The 25400-nt window shown below is 44.8% G+C and overlaps 1 protein-coding gene across 3 annotated transcripts in view; it reads left to right on the forward strand.

Moving 5' to 3' along the window:
* The window catches only part of MYZAP (myocardial zonula adherens protein), a 90857-nt gene that overhangs the window by 32887 nt on the left and 32570 nt on the right, over positions 1-25400 (forward strand). For 2 of the 3 annotated variants that reach the window (XM_040492811.1, XM_040492810.1), the window contains exons 6-10: positions 2550-2702; positions 7059-7184; positions 8203-8331; positions 12716-12795; positions 14482-14587. In XM_040492811.1, the coding sequence (XP_040348745.1) occupies positions 2550-2702; positions 7059-7184; positions 8203-8331; positions 12716-12795; positions 14482-14587 (594 nt within the window). Of the gene's footprint in view, positions 1-2549; positions 2703-7058; positions 7185-8202; positions 8332-12715; positions 12796-14481; positions 14588-21164; positions 24258-25400 lie in introns of those variants that run through there. The other variant, XM_040492812.1, reaches the window with a different exon arrangement.

Raw genomic sequence — 25400 nt, forward strand, 5'->3', positions numbered from 1 at the left:
TTCTTTCTTTCTTTCTTTCTTTCTTTCTTTCTTTCTTTCTTTCTTTCTTTCTTTCTTTCTTTCTTCTTCTTCTTTTTTTTTTTAAAGTTTTTATTTATTTTGAGACAGCACAATGGGGAAGGGGCAGAAAGAAAGAAAGGGAGAGAGAGAATCCCAAGCAGGCTCTAAGGAACCCAGAGCCTGATGTGGGGCTCGATCTTACGAAGTGTGAGAACTAAGAGTCAGACGCTTAACCGACCGAGCCACGCAGGCTCCCCTGGGAGGCCATTTCTGGTTGGGTCTCTGAGCCTCACCCTTTTCCTGTTCCTTCTTAGTGCATGCCAGTTTTCCCCCACCTCAGGCCAACCCCTACTCTGGCTCTAATTTATTCAGAAGCCTTTGTTTTTCCCTTTCTCTGGCCATCAACTGGTCTTAGAAAGGCTCCCTTTCCTTCTCTCTTGGACATCTTCTCATTCCTGGCCATCCAAGAAGTGCTGTACCTCATCTGAGATCAGACCTGGTCTGCATTGATACTCCTTTTCTGGTGTTTCGTCCCTGCCATACTTCTGCTCTGTCATCCTCACTGGTACCCCAGGCATTTACTTCAGAGGTCAGCTGTTAGCACAGGGTCATCTATAACCCAGGGACCCTGACTGGTTCCTAGTTGTGATCCACTGTCTTGGCCCAGGGCAAACAGCAGAGCTTTATAATGAAAAGATTAAAAATTATTGTTAAAAGTTAGAAGCAGAAGGAGAAAGAGAAAATGGAGAAAAGAAAGGCATCATCTCACAGACAGGAGGTCTGAAGATAGTTGTCATCTTATTTCTGCAAAACCCCGACCTCTTCTGTTGTCATTTTTTTTTTAATTTTTTTTTTTAACGTTTATTTATTTTTGGGACAGAGAGAGACAGAGCATGAACGGGCGAGGGGCAGAGAGAGAGGGAGACACAGAATCGGAAACAGGCTCCAGGCTCTGAGCCATCAGCCCAGAGCCCGACGCGGGGCTCGAACCCATGGACCACGAGATCGTGACCTGGCTGAAGTCGGACGCTTAACTGACTGAGCCACCCAGGCGCCCCTGTTTTCATTTTTATTGACAGAGAGACCAGACTGTTGGTTTGATATCATAGGATGTTGGAAGTGGAAGGAACTGTTGAGATGATCTCCAGTCCCTTTGTTTTATGGATAAATAAACCGAGGCCAGCAGAGAAATGACTTGAACAGGGTGTCTGCCTCATAGCAGAACCATGACTAGAGCCTTGGCCTCTTGGTCCAGATGTAGGTTCATGAGCACAGGAGTTGTATCTGTAATGCCGGTGGGCCTTGGAGACGGCGTGGTTGGGCCAGGTCAGGTGGTTTCTAAAGCCCCTTGCAGCTCAAATATTTTTCTGATTCTGTGCTTCCAAATGGCTTCTCTATTTTCTTTAATGCCTTTGTACCACATCCAAAATCCTTGCTCTTGATTAAAGTCAGTTTAGGAATGGGAGGCTTTTTATCCAAATTGGAGGCTAAGGATTTGAGGAGGCTTCAGAGACTGATCATCTACAAAAAGGACAAAAGTGTTGAGACGTCTGCCCAACACCAGTCTCCGGATCTTCTGCCTGACAGTTGAACATGATTTGGGGAGGTGTTAGATAATGCCCATAACTAAGGCTCAGTGGTAAGAATTCTGGGTTATGGAAGCTGTTCTGTGTACGGACAGTTAACCAAATAGAACCCAAAGCATTAAATAGCAATTATCAGTATAATCACTCTCGATCCAGTGGGTGGCCCAGAGTAATAATCAACGGGCTTTTGACACTTCTGGGGCCCTTGTCTGGGTCACCAAACTCTGTTCTCTGTGACTCCTTCATTGCCACCCTTCTGTGCCTAAGAGGAGAAGGTGAAGCATCTGCTGGCACTACAGGAGCCTTGACCATGCGGTGGCAGTCCTGGCTGGGGGTCTCTGAGCACAGAAGTGACAGCCTCTTTAAGGGAAAAGGGGAGTATCTTCATTCTACAAAACATGTGTTTTGTTTTATTTCATTGTGGGAATTTGAAAGATACAGAAGACACATGGAAGGAAATAAATATCCTTCATAATCCTATGACACAGAGATAACCACTATTTGGATTTTGGTGATATGGATCTTAGTCTTTAAAATTTTTTTTCTCTGCATAAACACATTTGAACACATGCTTATACGTTTTCCTTTTCAAAATAGGATTGTTCTGTCCACGATTTTCCAACCCATTTTTTTCCATGTGAAATGATGGGTTATGAATCCTTTTCCTTGGAAAGTCTCCTTTTAATCCATTTCCGTCCATCCTAAGCAGTGGCAAGTGGTGTGGGCAGAGGTTGTGGGGTGTCACGGGGGATGCTTGCTGGCCCATTTGACTACAGAGCTGCAGACCTCTTGACTATGCTATGGGGGAACCCACAGCCCCTTAGACACCAGGGTCCCGGCTTGCAACTGTTGGGGCCTGACATCTGTCTCAATGGTTAATGGCAAAGGGATGTCCTGGTGCATGACTTGGCCATATCGTCTCACACCACCAGATCTGGTTTTGCTTTCTTTTCATCCCACTAGAAAACCCTCGTGGATGTTACTTTGGAAAATAGCAACATTAAGGACCAGATCAGAAATCTGCAGCAGACCTATGAAGCATCCATGGACAAGCTGCGGGAAAAGCAGAGGCAGTTGGAGGCAGCGCAAGTTGAAAACCAGCTGCTGAAAATGAAGGTAACGTGTAGAGGCAGAGACTTCCGCCTGACCCTTCTCTTCTTTCCTTTTTCTCTCTCTTCCTAGCCTCAACATTCCATCTCCTTTTCTCTGTTTTCTTAGTTGGCGTTTCCTTCCCTTTAGTGGCCAGCTCCACCGGGTGTGGCTTGAAGGCACCGAGGGGGTTTCTGTATTCCCTACTGTCAGTCCAGATTGGGGTGCACCATGAATACTCCCAAGTGGGCACTCCTTCCTGGCCCCAGTGGCCTCAAGGGCTGCTGAGACAGTCACCATGGCACTGCTATTTCATATGGAGAGGGCACTGGGGGTGCCCACAGACCTAGGACTTCAGAAGCCCCACTGTTTAGATTTGCTCTGATATCTCTAGGTTTTTCTGTCTTGTTTGATAATAAAGAGCCTAAGAGCATGCAGGAAGAAGACTGATGGGTGACCAACGGCTCTGGACAGTGTTCCTCTTGCCCACCAGGCTGGGCTTATTCCTCAGCTGGGCTTCTAATGCCTTGGAGGTCTTAGTGCCCCTTCCACATTTGACACAAGATTGAATTCCTACCCACTGGCAGGAGCAGACCCAAGAATGGCTCATGGGATTCACTCAGCAAATTATTTCCGGAATGAATTTGTTTTTACTTAAGTATGTGGTTTTTAAAAAGTGTTCCACACAGCATTAGGCAGCCCTGGAGGAGCATGCCTCATAGATAGTACATCCATATAATTCATTGCTCAAAGCAGAATACATTTGGGAATGAAAGGTGGTGCTATTAAGAATTGATTTATGGAGACGAACTGGGACATGTGGTCATGTGGCCCCCCTCTGTGTGGGCTGCCTCAGATGGGGCGGGGGGCTGCCACCCTACACTGTGTAGTCACAGTGATTCTCATCCCACGGGTTCGTGCCATCACAGTCCACTTGGCCCAACCCAGCCACCCTGACCAGGTAGCTCTAGAGCAGATCAGCTCCTCTTTGCTTTGCTTCAAACAGGGCAGCTCTTCTCTTTATTATTGCATATATTGTATTTCTGAGTAAGAGTTACTTTGAAAAAAAGAGATGTGTTGCTGAAAAACCCCGAAATTACTGTTTTAAGTCTTTTTCTCAGCTTAGGATCTTGATCCAGTCGTTCATCCCACTAGCATGTATTCAGTGCATACCATACATGTCTGCCCTGTACGTTCCTGTGTGTTCCAGGACGGTGTGGTGTCAGGCGTCCAGGGACATCATTAGGCAGTGTGGTAGTCTGGCTGCTTCCACGGAGACCAAGCCTCTATGCTACATCTCATCCTCAGTTGCCTGTTTTAGAGGCTGATGCTGTACTTCACTAGTGTTCCCAACCCCCACAGAAAGAGTTGCAGGACTCAGAGTATTTCACACGACCTAGATGCAGAGCAGGACAGGAGGGACAGAGCCCTTTCTAGACGTCTGTGTACGCAGTGGAGATGGGGTGCAGGACACATTGTGTGTCTCCCAGCTGATGATAATCGCTGTTCAGGGTATCCCACTTGGTGGCCCTTGCAGCAGAACTTCTCCAGTGATGGAGAAGGTTGAATTAGAGGGTGACAAGAGAGACTTTTGTCAAATCTTAGAAATAAACGTCATGTACCCTATTGAGGTTGAAGTATACCTTCCTTATCCAGAGGTTACATATCCAGAAAGCAAACACCAGCCACTTCCAGCCTTTGCCCTGCTTACCCACAATTCTGCTGACTTTTTTTTTTTTTTATCTCCTAAGCTGGACCTGCACATAAACACTAGCCTGATCTGGCTTAGTGTTCCCCAGATCAAGTGGAAATGTTTCCAAATGCAATATTTGGGGAAGGACAAGGTAGAAAGGCTGACTCCAGCTTTCTTATATGAGCTGAAGTGTTTCCTAGGTGCTCTTGGGCCAGCATACTAATGGGACAGCTTCAACTTCATGTGGGCAACATGTCTTCAAAACCCTCCTGGCTTCTCTGACATAACTAAATTTTAAGTACCGGGTACACATGGTGGGGGAAAAAGCCAAACAGTTTGAAAAAGAATCTAGAAATACACTTGCAGCCTAGGATTCTGATTTCTCCACACCCTCACCAACACTTGTTACTGTCTCACTGCTTGTGGCCATCCTAGGGGTATGAAGTGCTGTCTCTTTGTGGTTTTGTGTTTCCCTGATAGCTGATGATGTTGAGCATATTTCTTGTGCTTATAGGTCATTTGTGTATCTTCCCAAAGAAGATACCTATTAGTCCCTTTGCCCATTTTAAAATTGGATTATTGGGGCGCCTGGGTGGCGCAGTCGGTTAAGCGTCCGACTTCAGCCAGGTCACGATCTCGCGGTCGGTGAGTTCGAGCCCCGCGTCAGGCTCTGGGCTGAAGGCTCAGAGCCTGGAGCCTGTTTCCTATTCTGTGTCTCCCTCTCTCTCTGCCCCTCCCCGTTCATGCTCTGTCTCTCTCTGTCCCAAAAATAAATAAACGTTGAAAAAAAAATTTTTTTTTAAATAAAAATAAAAATAAAATTGGATTATTTATATTCTATTATTGAGTTGTACTTTTTTTTTATATATGCTGGATACAGGTTATTAGAGATGTGATTTGCAGATCTTTTCTCTATCTGGGTTGTCTTTTCACTTTCTTGATGGTATCCTTTTGAAGCGCAGAAGTTTTAATATTAAATACTGATGAAGTCTTTCTATTTATCTTTTTTTTTTAACTTTTAAAGTTTATTTGTTTATTCTGAGAGAACAAGAAAGCGTGGGGGGGAAGGGTCAGAGAGAGAGAGACTCCCAAGCAGGCTCTGCTCTGTGCTGATAGCATAGAACACGTTGTGGGGCTCGAAACCACAAACCAGGAGATCATGACCTGACCTGAAATCAAGAGTCAGACGCTTAACTGACTGAGCCACCCAGGCGCCCCTCAATTTAGCTTTTGTCACATGTGCTTTTGGTGTTATATCTAAGAAACCATTGCCTCATCAAAGGTCAGAAAGATTGACCTTATGTTCTCTTCTAAGAGTTTTATAGTTTTGGCTTTTATTTATCTTTTTTTTAATTTTTTTTTTTCCAACGTTTATTTATTTTTGGGACAGAGAGAGAGCATGAACGGGGGAGGGGCAGAGAGAGAGGGAGACACAGAATCGGAAACAGGCTCCAGGCTCTGAGCCATCAGCCCAGAGCCCGACGCGGGGCTCGAACTCACGGACCGCGAGATCGTGACCTGGCTGAAGTCGAACGCTTAACCGACTGCGCCACCCAGGCACCCCAATATAGTTTTGGCTTTTATGATTAAACCTTTGATCCATTTTGACTTAATTTTTGGATATGGTGTGTTAGGTTTCTAACATCATTCTTTTGTATATGGCTATCCACTTGTCCCAGTGCTGTATTTTGAAAAGACTATTCTTTGCCCATCGAATGGTCTTGGTAGGTAATTTCTCAGAATTTAATTTTTTTTGGTAACAGATAAACAGTTTATGTGATTCAGAGTCAAATCTACAAAACAGTATGTTCAGAAATAGAATATCTGTATCTGTAATATTCCCTTTCCTCTCTTACTCCTTCCTTCCTTCTACAGGTAACCTTTGAATTTTTTTTTTTTAAGGTTTATTCATTTTTCAGAGACAGAGACAAAGTATGAGTGGGGTGGGATAGAGAGAGAGGGAGTCACAGAATCTGAAGCAGGCTCCAGGTTCTGAGCTGTCAGCACAGAGCCCGATGCAGGTCTCAAACCCATGGACTGCAAAATCATGACTTGAGCTGAAGTTGGATGCTTAACCGACTGAGCCACCCAGGCACCCCATGAATTTTTTTGAATTTATAATTTATCACACTGTGACCCAATTCTAATAATGTACTGATTTTGGGGCCCACAGCAGAATACTTGAGAATTAAAAAAGCTTATCGTTTTGATGCCAGTTAGGGCATGGAAATATTATCCAGAGAAAAAGTTTGTTGAAATTGATAGAATAAAAGATAATAAAACTTCAGGATCAAAAGACATTAGGCAGGAAAAGTCATTGAAGAAAAAGGGGTTAAGAAGATAGCAAATCGTGGACACATTTTCGAGAGAATTCAATTTAAGGCTAAATTTGGGAACCAGGGCTGATACTTAGGTATGTTTCTGTCTTGTGAAAGCGTCACTCGTGTGGAATGTGTTTGTCCTGATACCATAGTGTGAGGTACTGCTCTTTCTTTTTCTGCCCCTCCACTCGCCCTCTCCCTTCCTCCCAACGGGGTCCCTCTCCCGTTAGCTCCTGCTGCTTCTGTCTCCCGCAGAGTCTTGGTCCGGGGGTTCGCCCCAGCGTGTCCACAGGTGACACACATGGTGCAAAAGGTGCTGTTCCCCCGGAACCTGCAAGAGCTGGAGCTCTGAGATGGGTGTCTCCGTAGGTGGAATCCTCCCAGGAAGCCAACGCCGAGGTGATGCGAGAGATGACCAAGAAGCTGTACAGCCAGTACGAGGAGAAGCTGCAGGAAGAGCAGCGGAAGCACAGTGCCGAGAAGGAGGCTTTGCTGGTGTGTATGTCACAGCTGCCCAGGAGGCAGCAGGGAGTGCCGGGTTCGTTATTGCTGGCGAGGCTTGCGTAGCAGGGCTTCTGCTTGGAGGGGAGTCCGTGGACTCTAACACGGGCGAGGGGCAGGTTGTTTATTCACTTGCTCACTCCCTCCCCCGTTTCTCCCTCCCTTCCTCTGCTCATCCCCCTCTTTTCCCACAGTGGCCCCCAGTCTCTGCCTCCAAGTACACGCCAGCCAGCCTCCAGGCAGGTCCCTGACTTACCTGCAGCCACGCCCTTCTCCCCCCCCCCCACCTGCTCCTCTCCACCTGAAATACCCTCCTCCCCTGCCCTTGCTCCCACCTAAGCTCCTGAAAGGCCTTGAAAATGCCACCCTCTTGGTGAGTGCAATCTTTCCCGATCACTAGAAGTGTCTGATGTCTTTGGGAAGCCCCTGCTCTCTCTCCGCTCCTTGCTGCGGCATCCTGTTGTTCCTGTTATTAGAGTTGGACTGTCCGTCTCCCATCCTGGGTTCTCTAGGAGAGAGTACAAGTTCCTTGAAGGCAGGGAGTCCGTGGCTGCCTTATCTTGTGTTCTTAAAGCTCAGTAGATGTCTGAATGGTTGCCTGAGTTGGTGCTTTGCATTGTGGGAGAACGGTCTGGACATTCTGCATTCAATTCCACATGTGGCCCCTGCTCCACTTTGCACTGTGGGCAAATACAGTGACCCTTCAAGCATCCAGTCAAGGGAGAAAGAACATTTGTAGACTTCTTTCTTTTTTCAGACATAAGGACTCAGGTAGGGAGGAAGGAGAAAATATAACTAGGCCCATTAAAAGGCCACGTGATGTTTCTTTATTTACGTATGAGAACCAGAATCATGGGAGTTGAGTTCATGATCTGCGTTCACAACACTGCTAAGCCCCAAGGCTATGCTTTTAAAGAGACATGATTTAGCAAGGCCAGCACCATTTGGACCCTAGTTAGCAGCCTAGCCTAGACTCCATGGCTGTGCTGAGGACGGTGTGTTTCTTTGGCAGGAAGAAACCAATAGTTTTCTGAAAGCTATTGAAGAAGCCAATAAAAAGATGGAGGCGGCGGAGATCAGCCTAGAGGAGAAGGACCAGAAGATTGGAGAGCTAGACAGGCTGATTGAGCGCATGGAAAAGGTAACAGACACTGCTCTTGGCCCAGCACCCACTTGCCCAGACCCCCCTACCCCGTCTCTGCAGTCCCCTGCAGGCCTGTCTGAAGGTGTGAGAAGCCCTCAGCACCCATCCCTCCCATCCCTCCGATTTGTGATTTAAACAGGAAAGACAAAGCTGTAAGAAAAGCATGAAGTCCAACAGAACTCTCATTGGTAATTATTTTGATGCTTCAAAAAACATTCCACCTGTAATGATTTATAAAAATTAATATTTTAGCACCCTGCTTTGCTGGGGTCCCAGGCATGAATTTCGTTTACTCATTGAGTAACCAAACCTTATTTAAATGTTACATCAACACCCTGAGTGTGCTGTTTGTTGGGCATGCATCTGAAAGGTTGGCTTTTCTCTGATACGGCAGAGCGGAGGAGACCACATTTTCTTTGTGTGCGGGTGGGGATGGGAGTAGGCTGTGGAAGGCGGGAGATGAGCTGAGATAAAGAAGCCAATTTAGAGAAGGGAGGAAGCTGAAATTAGGCAGAAAGTGGAAAACAGGAAGAAGGGGTGGAAGAGAGGAAAGAAAAAGCAGGAAAGAAGAAGAGGGAAGAGGGACCTTTAGCAGGTCACAGCTGACTTCTAGGGGAGGAGTGGTAGTTTAGGCCAAAGCTGTGGCTGGTTTCTGGAGGATGGCTCTTACCAGCGTGTGGGTCTGCAGAATAGCAGTGACCTGCCAGGACCGTGACATAGAAGTACCCGGTAACTCATGCTGAGCATTCTGAGGCTGGTGATGAGCAAGGGATAATGACAGTGTGAGCAAGGTCAACACTTAGGCTTCCAGTGATTCTGAGAGAGGTCTCCTTACCCCTGGTATCTGCAACATAGGCCCCTGTACAGTCCCCGGACAAGGTGAGGTGTAACCAGGGTGGGAATGGCATTAAATTCAGTGTTCTGGATTCAGCTTCAGGGCTTGTGGGGGCGTCTTTATTTGGGAGAGACTTGAGAAAAGCAAAGGATCCATTATTGCCTCACCTCTCTTCCTTGGGAAAACAATCCTATCTTTTATTGAAGAGAAGAGGGTAGGGGCGCCTGGGTGGCGCAGTCGGTTAAGCGTCCGACTTCAGCCAGGTCACGATCTCGCGGTCCGTGAGTTCGAGCCCCGCGTCGGGCTCTGGGCTGATGGCTCAGAGCCTGGAGCCTGTTTCCGATTCTGTGTCTCCCTCTCTCTCTGCCCCTCGCCCGTTCATGCTCTGTCTCTCTCTGTCCCAAAAATAAATAAACGTTGAGAAAAAAAATTTTAAAGAAGAGAAGAGGGTAAAGCTGTATGTTTACAACTTACATCAGTATAGGTTGGAGGCAGTAGTTGTGAAGATTGTGCCATGATGGCATTTTTTCTAGAACATAGGTGAGCTTTCTTCCACATTCTGCTTCCCTGAAACAAGAGAAGATACTAGTCATGCAAGTGCTCCCTGTGGATGACAGATTTTCCTGCCACGCACAAGCACAAAGTGAGTGGGCAGCTTGTGTTTTGAACAGGATGCCGTCTCACAGAGACTGCCCATGGGGTGGCTAAAAATACAGGTTTTAGAATCAGGCAGCCTAGGGTTTGAATCGTGCCTCTCTTTGTATTTGTGGGCAGTTACTTGACTCTTCCAAACTGAGTTTCCTTTTCTGTAAAATGCTGACAATAATAATTCTTAAGGCTTTGTGAGGAGTAAATGAGAAAAGTCCACACAAAGTGCTAAGCATGTTGCCTGGCATATAGTAGTGGCTCTGAAATGTGTGTCTCTGATTCGATTTTGTCACAGACTTGCCTGAGTGTCTGTCCCCAGTCAACTTTTTCTTGGCTGGGCCTTTTTTATGGCTTATCTTTTTTTTTTTTTTAATTTTTTTTTAACGTTTATTTATTTTGAGACAGAGAGAGACAGAGCATGAACAGGGGAGGGTTAGAGAGAGAGGGAGACACAGAATCTGAAACAGGCTCCAGGCTCTGAGCGGTCAGCACAGAGCCCGATGCGGGGCTCGAACTCACGGACTGCGAGATCATGGCCTGAGCTGAAGTCGGACGCTTAACCAACCGAGCCACCCAGGCGCCCCTGGCTTATCTTCTTTGTACCCTTGGGATTCTGAAAGTGTCCAGCATTTTTCCCCACTGATTTCCACATGGAGCCTGTGTGAGAAGCAATGGGCGGGAGGCCAGGGGAGGTGGTAAGGCCGGCCGGCCCTGTCAGCATTTATGTGACACATGATGTTCCTCAAGTCCTGTCACCTTTTTCTGGCAGAAAAAGATTTGTTCTTTTTCTAAATCTTCTTTTCCACTTAGGCTTGAGGTATGCTAGCTTTATTTAGCTGGGATTAGGTATTCCAATTGACTGCTCCTCCTCCCTCAAGGGTACCTCTTTCAGAGCGGGAATTGTGCCAAATCTCTCTCACACACTATGTGAACAGCATGTCCACAGGCATGAACTGTGGCAGTGTCATATCCTGCTTGCTCCTATTTTTGGATTTTCAAAACACCATTCTTTTCTGATTAGTAGAAATCTTTTAAGGGGTGTGATCTCTCAGGGACCCTGCTGTGGAAAAGGTAACATTCTGTGCTTGGGTGGTGGTTTCACAGTTAGATACAAATGTAAGAACTTGTTGCATAGTGTTGACTTAAAATTTATTGTACATCAGTTTAGAAAAGCCCTGACTCTATTACAGCTTTTTTTTTTTTTTTTTTGAGTCTGCCTTGGGGGGCTCACTCGTGGGACATCTGTCACTATTATTTCAGGGCTTATGTAAACTTCCAGCCAGCAGGCAACCATATGAGAATAGGGGAGCATTCTGCCCAGGTGGGCGGTAAGAAGGTCTTTGCAGGAGAGATTGATTGATTATTTTAAACAAAATGCTTAGTTCTGAGAGACAGAGTGTATACAAGGGCATGGGAGGGGCAGACAGAGAGGGTGATAGAAGGTCTGACGTGGGGCTCGAACCCATGAATCATGAGATCATGACCTGAGCTGAAGTTGGCTGCTTAACTGCCTGAACCACCCAGGTGCCCTGCTGGAGAGATTTAAAAACAAAATCAAAACCCCACCCGAAGTTGGTCTTCTTTTATCCGTTAGTGATAATACGGTCTTCCTGCCACAGTGGGCTGTTCCCCCATCTCTTTGGTCTGTTCCTTGGGTATCACAGCTTGTGGCATCAGAAGTTATGGGAGTTAGATTGTCAAAGATTTGCTTTTAATCATTTGGTGGTAAAAACTTGTTGGGAGAATCTCTGAGAATAACGATGAGGCACAGTAATACTTAGGGCCCAATAGCATGAGCAGAATTTGATAAATTTCATTTTAAGGAAATCTGTTCCACTAACATCTGTAATGTATTTAGAGCAATTTTGGTTGTGATGGATGCTACGATTTTGTCAACATTTTCTACTTTGTCCACACAAATAATTGTCCGTGTTCTTATGTTACCTTTCTGGATAAACTTAAATTTTTTTTTTTAATGTTTGTTTATTTTTGAGAGAGACACAGAGCACGAGCAGGGGAGGGGCAGAGAGAGGGAGACGGAATCCGAAGCAGGCCCCAGGCTCTGAGCTGTCAGCACAGAGCCCGGCGTGGGGCTCAAACTCACAAACTGTGAGATCATGACCTGAGCTGAAGTCGGAGGCTTAACTGACTGAGCCACCCAGGTGCCCCTTTTTCCTAGCCTTTTCTAACTTCTAGAAACCACCTGCATTCCTTGACTGAGGGCTGTAGCTGGCAGCTTCCAAGCCAGCAGTGTAGCATTTTCCAATCTCTGTCTCCAGCCCTTCTTCCTCCTTCAATAAGGTCCCAGCTGGATAATCCAGAATCATTCCCCCATTTTGACACCCTTAACTTAATCACATCTGCAAGTTCCTTTTTATGTGTAAGGCAACATATTCACAGGTTTCAGGGATTAGGATGTGGACATCATTGGGTGGCCATCCGTTATTCTGACTACCACAGTACATTGGTACAACTGAACATACATACCTGTATAAACCCCACCAGCTTACTGTATAGGATGTTACCCAAATCCCAGAGACCCTTTTCTTGATAATGCAGAAAATAATCAAGTATTTTGCAATATCATAGGACACTGACTTCAGAGTATTGATTCTCATATTTTAGAACTGTAAATTTTCACAAGATACCTGAACCTAAGTTGATTGGTTCCTTTTTTAAAAAATAAATCTGGCTTTCTCCAGCATATTTGTCTCTAATTCACAAATACATCTGTAAATGCAATCCAAGAGATTTGGTATTTTTGAGCTCTGTTTGGACTCTGGTGAGTGGATGTGGAAATCCCACAGGGAACTTGAACTGACCAGCGCTGGAATTGCTCAATACACATTCCCTGTCCAGCCTGGAATCCATTGATTCCAATGTCGGTGTCTGTTTTAGGAACGCCATCAACTACAGCTACAGCTCCTGGAGCATGAAACAGAAATGTCAGGGGAAATAACTGGTTCTGACAAGGAAAGGTAAGACCGCTGCCCTTTATCTTCTACTGGCTTTACACGCTGGGGCAGCCATGCTGTGTTTCTGTGGGGTCTCCAGTTCCTCGCCTTTTCCTTCATTTGGCCATCCCTGCTGCAGACTTCTGTTTGTAAAATCTTGGCCTGAGAGCTTCCACTGCAGGGCCAGTTTCTTCAGTAGCTCACAGCCACGTCTTCCAGCCTGCGGTTGATTGTTAGCACGGGGGGAGCACACCACAGACTGTCTTGGGTGCAAAAGTTCAGTCTATAAATGTTCTTTGTAACCTTTGACTCCACAGGATGCACCTTGTTGATGAGAAAACTCAGTAGCTGTGACTAATACCATTGCAGTGGAAACTAATTTTAAAATGCCTTTTTTGGTCTCCAAACATTGTTGACTCAGACCTTGCCTCGTCCCCTGGCTATGGGCGTATAAAGCCCTGCATGGAAAATGAGGGAGCAGGACTTGGTCCCCTCTAGAAATCAGAAGGCAGAGAGGACATGCATGGCCCTCTGGTGAAGGAAAACGAGTGGAGATGATTTGAGCAATTTGAACGAGTTACTTAACTTAGCTGAGATTCTTTGCCGATCTGTAAACTGAGAATTCTTTTTAAAGGGGAGGGGGTTGCGGTGATTATGGCAGTGCCCATCTTATGGGGTCATTAATAGTGAGGGAGCCGGTGGGCATGCTGCCTGCCATATGGTACACGCCGAAAAACATCTGTTTTCTTGCCTCTTGGCAACTTCACAGTTTGCACTCTGCTGTAGATTTGAACGTAGTGCTGAGGAGGGACCCGGCAGAGTGCTGTAGTGGTCAGCAAACCCCACCAGACCCTTTGTCCAGTGCTCCATTCCATTGGCCCCGAAGAACTGAGGCGTCTGCCTGCTGGTTCCTCTGGTTTCATTGAATGGAGCAAAGTCAGAAGATAGTTTGTGCTGGTTATTTATTTATTTATTTTAAACTTTATTTTTGAGAGAGAGAGAAAGCAAGTAGGGAAGGGGCAGAGGAGGGAGAGAGAATCCCAAGCAGGCTCTGCACTGTCAGCTCAGAGCCCGACACAGGACCCAGACCCGCAAACTGCGAGATCATGACCTGAGTCGAAACCAGGAGTCGGATGCTTAACCGACTGAGCCACCCAGGCACCCCAGTTTGTGCTGTTTTAAAACAAAACTATGAAATGTTTTATGATGCAGCCCAATCTGTTTTGATGCAGAGAAAGTCCTTCAACATGTTCCCCATTTTCCCAAAATAAATGATGTGTGGAAGACTACAATTCCAGACTTCCCAGGATTCGGCCACTTGATTTCAGATATTGTGTTCTGCATACTAGACTCCTCTCCTCCTCTGTTATCTGAATCAAGGCATTTTATTGGATCTTCCAATACTGTATTAGCTCCAGAACAGAGAGCCCCTCATTCTGTAAGTGGTGCAAAAAAAAAATATCTGTTTTAGTCCCTGGAAAGTAGAGTCACTGTCCTTAAACAAGGTAAAACTTGCAAGTGGGAGCTTGAGAAAGAGTCCCATGGTTCCTCCTGTAGCAGGGTAGTCAAGCCCTCGTTCATCCCCAGGAGACACGACGCATGATGGAGTTCTCGTTCTTGTTCTGGCAGTGTTCCCTGGGCGGTGACTCTCCTTGCTGGTGTTGCTGCTTTGGTTTGGGACTCCGTGCCTCTTTGCTCTCTTTCGGTCAGGTATCAGCAGCTGGAGGAGGCATCTGCCAGCCTCCGGGAACGGATCAGACACCTAGACGACATGGTGCATTGCCAGCAGAAGAAAGTCAAACAGATGGTTGAGGAGGTAAGCTGCTGTGAAAGGTCACGGGCCAGGATTACTGTCTGTTATGGGGACACTTCGGCCCTGGATCTGGATCTCTCAGCCCAGTTTTGTGTGGCTCACAAGTGAATGTGCTCAGGCCACTGTCTTCGTGGCCCAGAGGAAAATTTCCTCCTCTGTCCCCCTGCAGGCTGGTGATTATCTTTCTAATCAGATCAGAGGGTATAGTTAAGAAGACTGGGAAGCACAGTCGTAAGGTCACTCAGTTTCAGAGGGCAGCAGTTCCCCAAATGGGCACCTGCAGCCCGGGGACCCAAGGGTGTGACAGGCAAAGTTTCCTTTAGTCAGGTCTCTGCACTTCCTTGTACCTGGCTGCCTCTCTCCCAGCGACCTCTCCGTCTTTCCTTCCTCTGTGGACAGGTGTCCCTTCTCTCCCCTCCCCTCTCCATCTCCTTCTTCCTCCTCTCCCTTCTTCCCTCAGTGGCTTCTCTATCTCTTCTCTCTCCATCTGTCTGTGGGATATCAGACTATATGCTGGACATAGCTTGCTTGTCTGTTTTTCTAAACGGAAAAAAAAAAAAAAAAACAAAAACCCAGGTAAGTTGAACATCAATATTTCTGCAGGAGGAAAACAAATGATTTTAATTGTGTTACTAAAATCTCTTTCTCTCTCTCGTGGTGCTCGATAGAGGAAAGCCCAAGCTGTGGTATAGCTAATCTCATGTTATTGTATCTTTCTTGCTGAATTAATAAATTGGATAGAAAAAAGGAACAGTTAGTACTAACAGACTTATAAGAATTCCCTGAAATCTGATTCTCTATCTTGCAAAGAAAAGAAAAGAAAAGGCTTTTAGTTTAATTAAACAATTGGTTGGCATTGGAAAAACTGAAAAAAAAAAAAAAAAACAACCCACGTTTTCCTTATATTAAACACTACTCTGAAAAGTTATCTATTTTATTAATGAATCATTAAAATTAAAAGCATGTCTACTTCTAGTAAAAACCACACACACGACAAAGATACTAAAAGTATATCTATTTCATTAATCTGTAAACTGTTGGTGATACTGGTGGAGTGAGGTTAGGGTCAGGGGACTGTGAAGCTGTGGAGGGCTACTTGGTTCTCTTGAAGGATAAATGTATACATTAGGTGAAATCTGTTGCCTAAACAAGAAATCCATTCATACTGCATTAAGTCCTGTGTGCCTTATATTGGCTCATCTGCAAGCCTCAGGGAGTAGAATAGTGGAAGGAGGAGTCCCTGTGCACTCCCATAGCACAGGCAGGCTGGAGCAGTTGTGAGAAAAGCACTTGGGGAACCATGGATGTCAGATCATAGCTTCTCTGCTTCTGAATTTCACATGCAAGTTGTCTGGGGCAAGGCTGGCCCTGTTTCCATGGGGCTCTTTGACTGTAGAGGACTGCATTTCTCTCAACTTTGCATTGTTTTCATGTATTAGGAAACCAGTGAATCAAACCTCATACTAGTTGGCTTCTTTTCAGTTATTCTCTGTAAGGGTTTAAGATCAGTCCCAAAATCAGAGATACTTCTTAAAGAGACACAGTCAAGTAGTTTAGGATTCTGTTTTCTAACTTCTGGAATATAACAGGCATACCGCTTTGGAGGGAGTAGGGGAAAATCGATATATGAAAATAGGTTGGTGTATAAAGATCACTTTCCATGCCTTGCTTCTCTACCTGTGACTTACTATCTCCCAGATAGACTTCTCTAAGTCCCGATGATGTGGTGTAGAAGATGCAGTCGTCAGAATGAAATCACACGCTGACGTTTAGGGTGGCACCATCAGAGTGAGCACCACCTAGGGGACAGCTGGGTTTCAACAGTGCATGGAGACTGGAAAGAAAAGAGATTTTTTTATTCTAACTGTAAACTACTATCTAAATCAGATGCTAAGAATTAATGTGTTTGCCCAGTATTCCATGTTAACTTACACAACAAAAGGATGGTTTAAAATATCAGTTGCTGCAGCCGTTGATGTGAATACATTTTTTTTGTAAGTTAGAAACATGAAAGAGGGACATCGACAGAGAAGCACATTTAGAAGAGCAGGGAGAAAGAAAGGAGTTGACAGCTGCTGTGATTCAGGGCATGGCTGAGGGCTGGGGGAAGAGATGGCCAAGGAGCGGCATGAGAGCTGAATTCACATCTTAGAAAACAGCCATGGAGATGAGAGAATGTATTCTTAAATAATACTGCAATGCAAGGCCAGGCCAGAACCACTGGGTGGCACTTGCAAAGAGACAAACTTCAGCTTTTCGTTTCACATAAAGAAAACATTCCAGTACTGGCTGCCTTGGGAGGGTATTTAGCCCTTCCTCACGAGTGCATTCCTAGTGATCTAGGAGTTGAGCTAGAAGCTCCTTATATAAAGAATGCTTTATTGGGGCGCCTGGGTGGCACAGTCGGTTAAGCGTCCGACTTCAGCCAGGTCACGATCTCGCGGTCCGTGAGTTCGAGCCCCGCGTCGGGCTCTGGGCTGATGGCTCAGAGCCTGGAGCCTGTTTCCGATTCTGTGTCTCCCTCTCTCTCTGCCCCTCCCCCGTTCATGCTCTGTCTCTCTCTGTCCCAAAAATAAATAAACGTTAAAAAAAAAAAAAAAGATGCTTTATTGTTTACTGGGCTGTTATTATCATCTCCTCATTACGTTGCATAAAAGCAAAATCACAAATTCATAACCTCTGACTTGAGAAGTTTATATCTGTGAACCCCGGCTCTCTAGATATCGAGACAAACTTGACCTAGAAGTAGAGGCAAACTTTATGTGTGGCAGATGTTAGGGACAGTTTTGCTTCCCTCACATGAAGCCTGAAAGCTTAGCCATGTGATAGCCTCACGTTTCCCAAGGGTGGGGACTCAGTCTCTGTCCATTGCTGGCATCATTTTAGCTGCAATGTCTGTGAAAAAGCTTAGTTTACTGAGATGGGCTTCTTTTTTTCAGCTTAAAACTGAAAAAGGTATTATTATGGAGGTTTTTGGAATCCTTAAATATTAAGCCATGTATTTATTTCCTTCAACCTGAGTAGAATAGAATTTAATAATAATAATAACAATAATAAAAAAATAAAAACTAAGCCATCCTTGGCTTGATAAGGACTTGATTTTCACTGTGTGGGACAGTATATGTCAGTGAGGACTTGTGCATATAAGATGGGCTGACTGCAGGTCGGGCAGGATGGGCCCTTGTGAAATCAAATGTTGTATATATCTTATGGGGTCACATTCAGTGCAAAGTGTTATCATAAGTGTGGCAGCAGATACCCCCACTAGGCTAGATTTGTGCAAAGTGTTGTGATAAGTGTGGCACCAGATACCCCCACTAGGCTAGATCTTAATACCGAATTAAGTCTCCTTTTGTGGTGGATGTCAGGGATTGGCTCCCTTGCTCCCATCACTAATTCTTCTTACTGGTTCTGGCTCTGACAAAAAAGTTAAAAACAAAATAAGCCCGTATACGACCCTTTTAGACTTTAAGGGTTTGCTGGAAAATATGGAGAGACTGGAAAAAAAATAGCACTTGTAGGGAAATTGAGTGGTCTGTCTGTTCACTAGCTAAGCACCAGCACTTTCTTTGTGCGGGGGGGCTGGGTGCAGGGCGGGGGTCAGTGCACCTGTGGTCCTGCCCTCCTGGGTCTTCCCATCTGGTGTTACCTGCCTTCCAGAATCCTTGCCTTTGGGCTTCTTTGTTCTGTTGAAAAAGCCTTGTTGGGGTTAGGTTCTGTGTCTTGAGTCCATCTGCATTCTTTAGCTTGCCTTTAAAGGAACCAGGAGATGGGGGTGGGGAGCAGAAGGCTGGGCGGAGCCTGAGGCCAGAGCTGTGAAGCCTGGACATGTTTACGTGTGAGCTCCTCAGTCAGCAGGATCATTCACCCCTCTTTACCTGCTCACACCAAGGAGGTCCCCAGCCAAGCAAAGTGGCTTTCTTGCCAAGGGGGAAAGTGCCTGGAGGAAAGAACAAATTCTTGTTTGTCCTCAAAAAGGGGGTGGGGGAGGCTTACATTTTTGCCAATAGGCCATGATATTATTCAGGTGACTACTTAGTAGTTTAATACATAGCTTCTTTCATTTTATCGCCTCCTTCTCATTTCCCACTGCCATTGTGATGGGTGAAATGGTTCTTCCAATGGGAAGCGTCTAGGTTTCCTTTCCAGTGCGGAGGATGCATTCTTTCTTTAGACTTCTCTTTTGCGGAAAGCAGTTCCACTCCCGGCTTGTCCCCCTCTATGATTTAGATGTTTAATGAGTGCAAAGGTAGAAGGAATGATTTTCTTACTAGTGCTTCTCCGCCCAGGCTGCACATTAGAATCATTTGGGGGGCTTTACAACATGGCCAAACCTGGCAGACGGAGGTGGGAAGAAGGCACTGGGTATTGCAAGGATTTTGGTTTTTCAAGCTACACGAGATTCCAGTGTGCAGCCAGCGTTCAGAACCGGTGCTCTGAAATTTTTTTTCTTTTTTTTTTCAATGTTTGTTTTTGAGAAAGAGAGAGAAAGAGCATGAGCAAGGGGAGGGGCAGAGAGAGAGGGAGACAGGCTCTGAAGCAGGCACGAGGCTCTGAGCTCTCAGCACAGAGTCTGATGAGGGGCTCGAACCCATGAACCGTGAGATCATGACCTGAGCCAAAGTTGGATGCTCAACTGACTGAGCCACCAAGTTGCCCCAGTGCTGTGAATTTTTCATTTCCACGTGTTAATAGATTGAGCCAGCTTCCCTCAGAAGCTGTTGTACCCGAGGTGCAAAGCTGGTAGTGAACTTGGACTGGAGTAGGAAGGGCTGAAGGGAAGAGAGCCAAGGAGACCAGTGAGCAGAGACCACAAGCACGGACACCGGAGAGCTTGTCCGAATGTATGATCTTCTGGTCTTGTCAGGGGATCTAGTGCTCTTTGCCAGCCCCATCAGGAGAGGATTCTTTGACAGCTCACTCTGAGTGCTGTACTGGCCTGGTGGTATCCAGGTAAAAAACTTTCCAGAGGCTCTCCAGGTGCATCTGAAGAGAAGGTGTTATTAAGGTAGATGGATGAGGCCTACTTGTTAAATAGATACTAGTCTTAAAGGGACAAAATCCAGTCCACCTACTGTCCTCGGAAGCTGAGAACCTACCACTAACAAAGAGACCAGAAATGGTTCTCAGGGATCCTCTTCCCTCTGTGCTTGTGCGTTCAGGTGTCTGGCCTCGCCCTGCTTCTGACCAGAAGACCTTACACTTGGTCACAGTGTACCTCTTAGAACACAATACCTTGTTGAAATAATAGTATTCATAGTGACTGCTTCTCAAGTGCAAAACAAAGCAGAACATTTTTGCAATTCCTATGAAATGAAAGTATTTAATTATCATCCCTTAGATTTTTGGGAGAATTAATGTCATAATTCAACAGTTTAAAAAAATTTTTTAAATTTTCATTTATGTGTGTGTGTGTGTGTGTGTGTGTGTGTGTGTGTGTGTGTGTCAGAGAGAGAGAGAGAGAGAGGGAGGGAGGGTTGGGAAGGGGCAGAGAGCGAGGGAGACCCAGAATCCGAAGCAGGCTCCAGGCTCTGAGTTGTCAGAGCCCAACGTGGGGCTGGAACTCACGAACTACGAGATCCTGACCTGAGCCGAAGTCGGATGCTTAACCAACTGAGCCGCCCAGGTGCCCCAATGCAACACTTTTTGGGGTGAAACAACCTGGGTCAGGGAGAATAGATGGCGAAGAACTCTTCAGAGAGTTGAGGTCTGGGTTTTGGGTTTTTGGCTCTTGAGCCAGTCAGCAAAAGCAGGGCTTTTTTGCATTCTCTTTTTTTCAAGTCCATGTAACTTGCCACCTAGGCCCTGAATTCACAGGCACCCCCTGCAGTTAGAGACTGAGGAAGAAGTGCAGTGAGAGACCTTTATGGGTAAAAATGAAAGGTAGCATAGAAAATGGAGATGAGCAAGGACTTTTGAATCAGACCTGCATTTACTAGTTGGGGACCCTTCAAAGAGTTTTCTTGTTTGTAAAATGGGGTTAATAACAGTATCCAAAATGATTTTTTGTAAGAGTTAAATGAGATGATGTACATAAAATACTTTATAACATACTGATTGGAACATAGGAAATACCCAATAAATACTAGCTGCTATTATTATTATTCCTGGTGAAATGGACTCCTGCTGTGTATACCCAAAGTCAAACTAAATGAATTAAAAGCAAAAGTAGCTGAGGTGATTTCTTGACTAATGCACAAAGCTGCCCTTTCCTCTTTGGGAGTCTTCTGAGCCAGATGGAATCTTCTGGATTTGCTTCTGTCTTCTTCTGTGCTCTGTGCTGCGTTCCATCTCAGCCGCCTGTCCTTGGAAGAGAGTATTTATATACAAAATAATTTTTAAAAATTTAGTTCTCCCCATCCTAAGAATCTTCCATTTTAAATGGTTCAGCCATCTGTTAGCACTTTAAAACTATCATGTGCTATGCTGAAATGCATAACACAAAAGTACATTGTTGCCAAATGCCCTGTGTTGAAGTGATTCAGAGTACTTCCCATCAGTGATAATGTAGCCACATGGGGGCAGGGTAAAGGAGCCACAGCACTGAGTCCACTAATCCACTCAATTGAACTGTTTCCAGATCATGTCACACGAGCTCTTCTCCAGATTTAGTCTCCGGTTCTTTGGAAGATGATAAAATGGTAGCCTGGGTTGGAAGCGATTGTGTTTATTGTTCGTGATTAGAAGAATCTTGTACTTTCTCGGCTGGGAAGAGGTGGCATGTATTGGTGATGAGCCCGACGAACAAAACAGGAAGGACATGATGTGGAAGGAAAAATTGACCACGTAGGGCTCTCATTTGTGAAAACACCACACATTGTCACCTCAACCTGTCCAGCCTCACACTGCAAAGACAAGAGAACTCAAAGAATATTTTTAGAAACGTGGGTTCCTAGACATCAAAGAAAGAACTGCAATGAAAAATAGTACTAAACTATAATTCAGGAAGTGTCAGGTGGAGGCTGGTTCTGAGATCTCGGAAAATGAAGCCTTACCTACAGAAAAGCGGCCAAGCACACCTGCTAAGGAGCTGGGAAGCAGGCTTGAAGAACTCCTCCCATGTTCCAGGAAGGAAATGCTCCCCTCCAGATCACAGTCCAGATAATACTGAAGAAGTGTAGTTTGATTATATTTGCATGTGGGAGGTGGCCCTGAGGATGTCCTTCCTGAATGGAGATCAAAAGCGCGAGTCAACTTAGTATTCTTTTTGCTTAAGCCAGGTATGGTCTGCTTTTTATCCCCATGGGCAATCTACCTGAGTAGACACTTCAACTAACTTCATGAGAAGGAGAAGTGTATCTGAGGAAAAGAGACATCTATTTGACTGAAATACATTAAAGTGAAATATATTGCACAGCTGCTTTATTTTTATAGAGATCTCCTTGAGACAAGCCACAGGTGCTGGGATGTCATCAAAACTTAACAGTGTTCCTGAATATGCGTAGTGGTAGCAGCAGTAGGAGTAATAGTGGGTGGTGTTAGCCTAATAAGCTAGTGGACGGGGCTGACTTCTCTAAGGGGCTGGGTGTCCCTTCCATGTTGGGTGGTTCTCTGCTCTGACTTCTCCCTGGCAAAGTGGGTTTCCTGTTAATATTTGTCTTTGTGTCTCATTCAGATGCTTTTGCCCCACTTTAGCAAGTAGGCAGTGCATGGGAAGGAAGCTGTGGATTCTAGGGCTAGGGTTTTGTCTCTTGGCCACTCACAACCCCACCCAAAAGAGGTGCCACTCTGAAGTTTGAGGCAGGATTCATTTATAGTAACTAAAAATGTTTCAAATTCTCATGTTCAACATATTATTCACTTCTTTATTTTGAAATCTTGGATACACTAAAATGTGAAGGTTTTAGAAGGTACCAGGAAGCTCACCACGTGTGTGAGACTTGTTTTTTTCTGTGCATTATGGAAATATTGCAGGTTCATTTTATGACGTGTGCTCATTAATATATTTACGATACAAATTGTTCTTTTGAGGGAGAAGGTTCTTTTGTTTGCAAATGTCATTGAATTCACTTTCTCTTTCTTGAGATTGTTTCTAATTGGCTGTAAAATATTTCTCAGGGTCCTGGGTGCCCACGTTCTGCCTGTAGTTTGTACAGCTACACTCTTGTTCTAAGTAACTACCAGCTATGGAATGTTTCTCACATCTCAAACCCATGCATCTAGGCCTAACATTCCCACACGAATCCTCTACGGGGCATATTATTAGCACAATTTTTTTTTAATCCCAGAAAACTAAAACTTAAAGAAAAGTAACAGGTGGTCTCTCAGCAAATGATGGTGCTCCTGGGGCCACAGCAAGACCTTTGGCTCCAAAGCCAGTGTGCATTCTTTCACTTGTTTTTTCTTTGCTTCTTTTTTTTAATTGAAAAAATTGTAAATATGGAAAATCATAGAGAATGCTAGAAACAAAGACCCATGTATTGTCCTCTAGAATTGAGTGTTAACATTTTGGCATATTTCAGGTTTCTTCCAAGTCCTAGAAAACATTACAGACAAAGAATTGTCTTTTTATTCCTCTGATCTTTTTCCATCTTCTCTACTCTCTCCCTCTTCAGAAGCAATTTGTTCTCCATCCAGGGCATGTTCTGATGCTTTTACTACACACATATGTATTTGTCATCAGTATTTAGCCTAACTTCGGTGTTTACAAATGGATGTGCATTTTTATTTATAATAGATAAGTAGATTTTATTGTACCTCTTATTCAACTTTTCCCCCAATTACATTCCTGTTTCTGATGTTACAGATAAATATAAATTATTTATTTTTATGGCTCTGTAATATTTCATTGTGTGAATGTATTGTCATGTGTCCTATCGATACTTAGCTTGTTTCCGAATTTCTGCTCTTTTACAAACAATGCCAAGCACGTCTCTTTGCTTCTGTACTTGCGGAACATAGTTGGAGTCACTTGGTCCCCAGAGAGGGACTTCCACCCACCTGGGGGGTGGATTTCCCCACATCCTCACCACCTCTTGGCATGGTTGGACTATAAATGTAGCCATTTGTGAAACAGTATCTCCTTTAACTTTCATTTGCTTCAGCCCAATACCACTCATCACTACAGGTGCGGCTGAGCATCTTCTCATTAGCTCGTTGAGCATTCAGGCTTCCGCCTTTGTGAACTGGCTGTTCATATCCTTTGCTCCCTTTCCTGTTTGGCTGTCTTGTCTCCTGCTGATCTGTCGGAACTGTGGATCCTGCCAACGTCGATCGTTTGTCAAAATGTGTTTGCATGCTATTGTCTTCTCCCAGTCAATGTTTTTGTTCGTTTCGTTATGGTATCTTGTAAAATGTACAAGTTTTAAATTTTGGTATAAATGTATCCATCCTTTGGTGCTGTTTGTGTGTCTTGTTTGTCTCCTGTAAGGTTATTTGTGTAATACTTTTATGAAAGTTTTGTTTTGTATCTTTAATTACAGCCTCCCACACTCATACCCTTTATCTTCTTCTTTACTCTTTCTCTGTAGCACTTATCCTATTATATATACTACACTTACCTATTTTGCTTACTTATTGTCTGTTTTCCTTCACTAGAATGTAAGCTCCATGAGGGCAGTGGTTTTTCTCTGTTTTGTTCTTGGCTGTGCTCCTAACATCTGCAACAGTCACTGGCATATAGTAGGTGCTCAATAAATACTTGTTGAACAAATAAAGAATAATCCATGTGGAATTTATTTTTGTGTATATACTGTGAATAGGAATCCATTTTTTTTTTGTTTTTGTTTTTGTGGGTTGTTTTTTTTTTTTTTTTTTCTCACGGGAAGGTTGTTTCTCTAACAGCACTCATTGAATAGTCCATCTTTGCCCCACTGATTTTTTCATGACCTCTTTATCACCCTGGACTTGTTTTCCTTGTGCCACTGTCTTTAAATATTCCTGTTCTTCTGCCCTGATGGGTTAGTCAACATTTTAGAAGTGTCTTTTAGGAACAAAATGCAAAAGTGGACGAGTTCTTGCCCTCAAAAGACTTTCTGGTTGACCCTAAAACTTGTTAGAACTCAAGGCAGAATATGACAGGTATTAACCAGGCTGGTGACACAGAATCTGGAGACAGTAGTGATTAAGTTCATGGGCTTTGAGTAAATTGAACCTGGCTTTGCATCCTACTCCTTTCTTGGCTCGGCTTTTTATCTTGAACAAGTTACTTATTCTCCAGCATTCAGTTTCCTCACAAACAAAATGAGTACAATCATAATAGTACCTTCTTTGGAGGCTGTTGTAGGATTGATTGATGAAATGCATGCTAAGGGCTTAGCACAGAGCCCATAAATGTTCACTGTTGCGGGTATGGGTACAGAGGCCTTAAGGAGGAGGTGATATTTGACCAGGTCTTGCCGGGTGGATTGGATTTTTCTAGGCAGGGATTGAATGGGTGGCAAAGGACATGACAGACAAAATACAGAATAAATAACAACGGTGACAACAAAAGAAAACAAAAACACGGAGACCAGAAAAAATGTAGGGTGGGTTCAGAGAGCTATTAATCCAGTTTGACTGGATTGCCGTGGGGAGTGATAATAAGTTGTGGGTGAGCAGTTGTGGGTGAGCACCCACTCAGCACCAAGCTGAGAAAATATCCTGTGGTACCCTGCTCCTGATTCCTCAGTGATGCCCTTTGCCTGGTCGGATCTGACCACAGATGCCTCTGGCAGGAGGTGCTGGGCGAATAGGAGAGGAGAGAAGCAGGAAGGGCAGCTAGGAGGCTCCGAGGAGAACCCTGGCCCGTGCAGGTGAGGGTCTGTACTCCAGGACACTTGAGCTTTAGGGACACTTTAAAAACTAACATTTTTAAAGCACCAGCTGTGTACCACGT

Source organism: Herpailurus yagouaroundi, unplaced genomic scaffold (assembly GCF_014898765.1).
Source record: "Herpailurus yagouaroundi ecotype Mexico unplaced genomic scaffold, PumYag 184, whole genome shotgun sequence".
Lineage (NCBI taxonomy): Eukaryota > Metazoa > Chordata > Mammalia > Carnivora > Felidae > Herpailurus > Herpailurus yagouaroundi.